The sequence below is a fragment of the Vidua macroura genome, chromosome 11 (assembly GCF_024509145.1).
Source record: "Vidua macroura isolate BioBank_ID:100142 chromosome 11, ASM2450914v1, whole genome shotgun sequence".
NCBI lineage: Eukaryota > Metazoa > Chordata > Aves > Passeriformes > Viduidae > Vidua > Vidua macroura.
In genome coordinates, this window is record NC_071581.1 from 13,516,277 (window position 1) to 13,522,920 (window position 6,644).

At 37.4% G+C, this 6,644-nt stretch overlaps 1 protein-coding gene across 1 annotated transcript in view; it reads left to right on the forward strand.

Annotated features, from left to right (window-relative positions):
• Positions 1–6,259, forward strand: part of LPCAT2 (lysophosphatidylcholine acyltransferase 2) — a 29,671-nt gene extending 23,412 nt beyond the window's left edge. Inside the window, exons 12-14 of the mRNA XM_053987544.1 lie at positions 2,387–2,485; positions 4,174–4,315; positions 4,586–6,259. Of these exons, the coding sequence (XP_053843519.1) occupies positions 2,387–2,485; positions 4,174–4,315; positions 4,586–4,830 (486 nt within the window). The 3' untranslated portion in view covers positions 4,831–6,259. The remainder of the gene's footprint in view (positions 1–2,386; positions 2,486–4,173; positions 4,316–4,585) is intronic.
• The last annotated feature ends 385 nt before the right edge of the window (positions 6,260–6,644 follow it).

The following is a 6,644-nucleotide window of genomic DNA, read 5'->3' on the forward strand; positions in this document are numbered from 1 at the left end:
AGGCTGCAAACACAGCTAGATATGCATAGAAAGAAAATTACAAGTGCTTTTTGCTGTGGTGTTGCACTTAAAGTTTTCCCATATTTTCAGTTTAACTTCCATTTCTTTTCCCAGGCAGCAACCCCATCATTTCTCCTTAACCAGAATGCCAGAGCATTTGGAAGTTAGCCAGCATCCTAGAGTTTAGTAGAACTAGTCACAACATGATCTTGCAAGCATAGTGGCTTTATTTCCTACTAAAATGGCTGGAGTTCTGTCTGACTGCACTCAGTTTTGATTCCTGAGTTTTCGCACTTTAATGAAAGTAATATGACCTTTATTTTGTCTTTTTTTCTTGTCATATTTCCATGTGCAGCCACAGCTGTGTTAACTTCTTTCAGAAGTTGTTTTTAATTAAATTATTTTAAAGTTTATTTCCCAATTCTTTTACTGTGATACATATTCTTGACTTTGAAAATAAATTTTTAAAATATTCTAATCACATCAAACAATCCTTTGCTAAGAATACAGCCTGCAAAACTGTCCAAAAATAATATTCTGTGGAACTTTGAACAATTATCTGCACTCTTGCTTTGGTTGTTTTAAGACTTTATATTTGTAATGTTACACTTTAAAGTTAAGTCTGTTACCTCTGAGAACTACAATGCAGACAAAATACTGAAAGTCAAGCTCTGCACCACAATGAGAGCTCAGACTTGTAAATAAAACAAATTGTAAAAATGTATATGGGACAACATTGTCCTTTTCTAATGATTAAAAACTGTCAAAAGTTATAACCCTTAAACACCCATGAAAGTAACTTAAAAGTTCATAGCTTATATCTGTGCTCAAAAGTTTACCTGAAATTCACAGGTTTCTGAAGTACAAGATGTTCAAAGTCAATTAAAAGGTCAATCAAAAAGATTGGTTAGACCATCAATATAAAGAGAATGGCAGTTGTCTATGCAAAAGAGTTCTGCATTGGTTTTGGAGGCTAAATAAAATTATATCTTAGAAGTTTTAAATCTTGTGAATAGCTTGATGATGACAGGTTAGTAATACTGACTTCATTATATTATTACGCATATTTTGTTAATCAAGAACTATCTGAAAATCTAAATTCAATTACTGAAATCCCTGTTTCATAGCATCCAAAATTTTCAAAGCACTCTACAGAGCAGTCTTAATATTCTCCCCTGGCATATTGCACTGTTCAGCAGCAGAAAACCAAGAGCAGAAAGGTTAAGGTTGGTATGCTCAAGTGGGCATTAGAAGTTGGTAGGAGAGCCAGAAATAGAATCCTGGTCTGGCTCTTTGCTGCAGATTTACACAGCTGACCACCCCTCTCTCACTTGGCTGGAAAAGTTTTGTGTTGTTCTCATATGTAGGGACTCCACTTTCTAAGAAAATGTTTTTCTTGTTGAAATGCAAAACATATTATCCACAAAGGGAACTCTGCTTTACACTTCAGTTTGCTTTTAAAACATTTTTGATGTATGCCCTTATTGTGAATATTCAAAACAATGAACTGCTTGTCATCTCTATTATCTGTCATTACCTGCTCTGTCTCCCACCATATAAGATTTGCAGGTGGCTTTTGCCCAGAGAGATGTTCCCCAAAACACTCAAGAAACTTCCAGTGTGGTGACAGAAGCACTACTGATCCTGTCTGCAAATATAATGCAGTTTACACAGAATTAATCACAAATCCCATTAAAGCAAGCTTCAAATGTTTTGTTGATGTAGCTTTGTAGTTAATGCATTGAAATGTTTATTCAGATCAAAACTGCAATTATTACAGAGGCTGTTCCAATGAATTCCTTGCCTTTCTGGCTTAAAAGGTAGAGGAGTGCATTGGCTTCCAAAGAGCATGCAGGGCAGTGCATAGGCTTCAGAGGAAAGCTTAAGATAAACCAGGTAGATTTGGTTGTCCTTTCACTGACATATATTTTATTGCTGAAGGTTCAAACTCAAAGCAACAAGCCTCACTCTTGGCCTGTTGTTTCTGCACTGTGTTGTATTGGTCTCTAAACTTCAGCAAGTGCCAGTGCTGCATGCGCTGCTACAGTTATCTCAAACACATGAATTCCAGTTACTCTTAGAGCCTTCCTGAAAGTCACGTACTAAAGAAAAACTTGAAGTTGTTTTAAATCTTTTTGTTTGTGTTTTGTTTGTTCATAAAATAGGAATTTATACCCAGTTTGTAACTATTGAAAACACGAATTATTGCTACTCCAGCCATTGTATTACGGATTTAGTGAGCTCTTAGGTTTTTTTCCCAGGAAGAACAAAAACCTCAAGTATTGTAAACTGTCTTAGTGCATGTGTTGTGTTTGATTTACAGAAAAGCTTTTAAAGTGATTTGCAGTATTAACTATAACTACTGCCATGCATGTTTGGGTTACAGAATGGAGATGGCACCATCGACTTCAGAGAGTATGTAATTGGTTTGTCTATTCTTTGTAACTCAGCCAACACAGAGGAGACTATTCGGATGGCATTTAAGGTAAGTTCAATTTAGTGTAAATCTACAAACCTGACAAATCAAGACTGACTGTAAGTCTGTTAGCTTTCAAATCATAAGTTTATAGCTTCAATCTGTTATGCAAATGTGAGTAATTCTCTTAAACCAATTGACATTTAGAGTGTGAAAGGGAGGGGAAGAATTGCAGGCATCATAGAGAAGGGTTTCAAAAGCCATCTGAAGGCACTAATGAATATGTAACTTGGCAGGCTAACTCCAAAAATTATTCAGCACCACTTGTAGTTTTTTTTGCCTGAGGTTTTTTTTCTGCTGTGATTCTTCAAGGTCACAATAGATGGAATAATATCCTCTTGTGGGTCAAGCCTCACTAGAGTCATTGTTCTTAACAAAGAGGAGGGAGAAAAAAAATCAAGGGCTGTTCAGGACTGGCACATTGAAAACTGGACTGCATCTAAGAGCTGCTGGCTTTTCCTGTGGTGCCCTGATAGTACAAGCAGTCGAGGAGCAGTAGCTCCTTTCACATTCAGGTACATGCAGACAATACATGACCAGGCGTGCCCATGTTGTGAATCCTTGGCTCTTTTTTCAGTAGCTCTTTGACACAGATCCAGTTGTTTTACCCATTAGTCTGGTCTTACAAACTCTATTGAACAACAGATTGAGATACCACTCATGTTCATTATAAACTGGGTGCTTCCTAGTACTGATGCATACTTGGGAAGTACCAGAGGCTTTGTGGCAATCCATTATATCCACTAGCTTCTTTTCAGATAAGCACTAGAGCTGTTCAAGGTGATTTGTTCATTTTTAGGGATCTTTCATCAGTACAGATTCCTATGAAGAAGCAAGCCTAGCAGCTATTGCTGTTCCATTGTGTTGTTTCCTAGATTATACTGTTCAGTATGTTAACAAGCATGCTGATTATAAAATCAGTAATTTGTTTTAATTTCCAGTTTCAGCACAAAACAACTGGTTTAGCTGGTAAAAGCCTGTTTCAGTCCAAAATGGAACTGTGGGTTCCTTTTGCTACTTGTTTTCAGTGCCAATAAATGTCTTTTCCTTCACAATGGCAAAGTTCGCCTGTAGCAAGTATTTAAGAATTACAGCCATCCATCCCTTGTATTTCTCTAGGAGTGATTCATAGTAGATGGTTACTGTCACTGCACTGGCCAGGATGGGATGATCAGTGTACATCAACTGCCTGCATTCCAGGAACCAAAATTCCTTGTTAATTATAATTAGTTCCTTAGTGAGTGATCAATCACATACACTAAAATTTAGGTATGTCAGAGCATAAACTATGATAGCAAGTTTAATCTGATAGCAGATGTGCTATAACCTAACAAAAATGGAAACTAAAATCTAAGATATTCCAGTATAGACTGGCTGAATCCAGTAGACTCTTAGCATAGCTCATGGTGACAGTAAGCATACATCTTTGTTTATGTTTTATCAGTTTTATATTATTTTATCAGTGAACCAACACTATGAGGTTTATTTGTTTGTTCTGGTAGAATGTTCTCTTCCCAGCTGTAGTATGGACATTGCTCTGCAAAGCGTCTGCTTAGTCTTATCCCAGGCTCTTCAAATCCCAGGCATTGTTCACAGATCTCCTGAGTGCTGGAAAGCCACCATGAGTGGCTAATGTGCACAGAGGGTTCATAGGCAAAGTGATGCCAAAGTATTTCTACATGTTCTGTCTCTTCCAGCTCTTTGACATGGATGAGGATGGCACTATAACAGAAAATGAGTTTGCTTCTATCATTCAGTCAGCACTGGGGCTGCCTGAGCTTGATGTTTCTGTGCTCTTTAAAGAAATAGATGCAGATGAAACCGGGAAGCTCTCCTATGGTAAGCTACTCCTTTTGTAAGAAAGAATACTCTGACAGTCATATTGACAAGGGGTTTCCTTTTTTAATTCCCTCAAATTCCCTGATGGTTCTCATATGTTGTTTCTGGGGATAACTGTTGAAGCACAGACCTAGATATTTTGTGTGATACTCCTGGGTTTCCTTAAAGGGAACCTAACTGGAGATCAGCTTCAGTGAAAGAAGCAGGCACTGAAATTTTCTTTGATTCTGTTGCTGCACTATAGTATCTGTGTTTTTTAATGTTTTTCAGAGGAGTTCAAGAACTTTGCACTCAAGCATCCAGAATATGCCTCATTGTTTACTACATACATAGATCTACAGAGACACCAGTTAGGTATGTTTGAGGATCATGACACTGAGCCACTCAAAGGCAAACACAGCCCAGTTAGAAGCACAGCCCTGGTCTCAGAAACAACACCACTTGCAAGAAATAAAGTCTGTCCTGAAGGCAGTGAAGAAGATAGCTCAAGTACCTCTGACAAAAAGGATGACTGAGAAGAGTTAAATAATTCAATTCGTTAAGAATTTTTTCCCCAGCTGTTTATAAGCACAACTGATGTAAAGTAGAGATGGAAGTTAAAACTTAAAAAAAAAAAAAGTGGGTGTTTTTTTTTTGTTTTGTTTTGTTTTGTTTTGGGTTTTCTTTTTGGTTTGTTTTTTTTTTTTTTTTTTTACTTTCATATCAGGAGGAGTTATTCCTGTTTGATTGTAAGGGGAAAACCACTGTCAATCCTTAATGTCAGTATCACAGTACTGGGATGTTGTTCAATGTCTTCCAAGATCATGCTTCCACAAAAGTAACAGGTGTGCTAAGAGGTACGAGGCTCCAGCAGTGACCTCTCAGAATGGAGACTGAGGAGGCCACTTGTCTAAAAACAAGTGGTATTTTTGGTGCCGCTCAATTCCTCTACATCCCCGACATGACTTAAGGGAAAAAAAATTATGCTGGAGTGTTTTAATTTGCAATATCACTTAGATATTTTCAAGTTTCTGAGACACACAAATGAGTTACAGGAAGCTGAGAGTTGAAGATTATGTTTTTTGGCTGTCCTTAGATTGCCCTTAACTACTTATGAACCAGAAAGCCTAAGCTTCTGAACAAGACATGCTGGTTCACTGATGTTAACAAAAACCATTTTAGGCCTAAAGGCTGGTGACAGATGGAAATGGCTGCACTTCTAACAACAAAAAATAAATTGGAATTCCAAGATAGCAGCTTACAGTCTAGAGGAAAATGCAGGTAGTAAGACCTAAGAATTAATGGACTATTTCAAAATAAATACCATGTTTACAGTAACAACTGTTCAGGATCACATTGGGAGGAGCATTTCAAACTTCAGCGTATTTTTTTATTCTCGCAATTATCAACAGAGGAATGTGACCTTGTTCTACAAAGCTTGAAAGGCAAATATGCTGTCAAACCATAGTTCTAGTACTTAGTATCTATCTGAAGCTGTCTCCTAGAAACCATATTTGCATTATTGTGCCATTACTCAGTGTTCTTGGGGCTTGGTTCAAAACTAAGCTCTTCCTAGTCAATTATTTGAATATGTTTTGCCTCGGTCCTCTCTAGTGCACTGGAAATTGGGCCTTTACCTTTTTCCATCCTTTATCTGAATGCACTTTATGCACTATTTAAAATACTATACACTATTTAGGCAAATACTTCTCAATAAAAACTTGGAAGGGATGAAATGAGAAGATATTTTCAAATTAAAACTGAGATGAGCAAAGCCTAGACTGTCTAGTACCAATAATAACCAACTTTCAGCAGGTTTTCATATGTGAAATGGTAACCTCTGCCTCTAAGTTATTGCTTGCAGTCTGGCCACAAGTTCATTGCCATGTTTTACTTTCTCTGTTTATAATTGTGCCTTTCCTGATGTTTCGTGTGCTTAAAATAAATCTATATTTTTTAAAAGACTTTACTTGAACAGCTGAGTCTTTTTATTTTTAGTATAGTGGGAAGGGTACTTTGTCTACCATAAGGGGCTGGGGGGGTTTCCAGGAAATCGTGCTTAAGATGTCTTACCTTGGTAAACTCAGTGCAGCCTGAAGTTGGCATTTTCAGTTCTCTGCATGGTGGCACTTTGCTTTATGGTAGAACTGGAAGAGCAGGACAGGACCAATACTCTTCCAAAGATTTACTTCTGGTGGCTACCTCAACAAGAGGGATTATGATATAAAGGTCTGCAAATCTGTGGAGAGAGCACCATTTCTTGAAGGAAAATAAGGTGTCACCATTTACATGTAAAATGAGTGACCTCATCCACAGTTGAGATGTAACAATCATGGCTTTGAGTATTGTG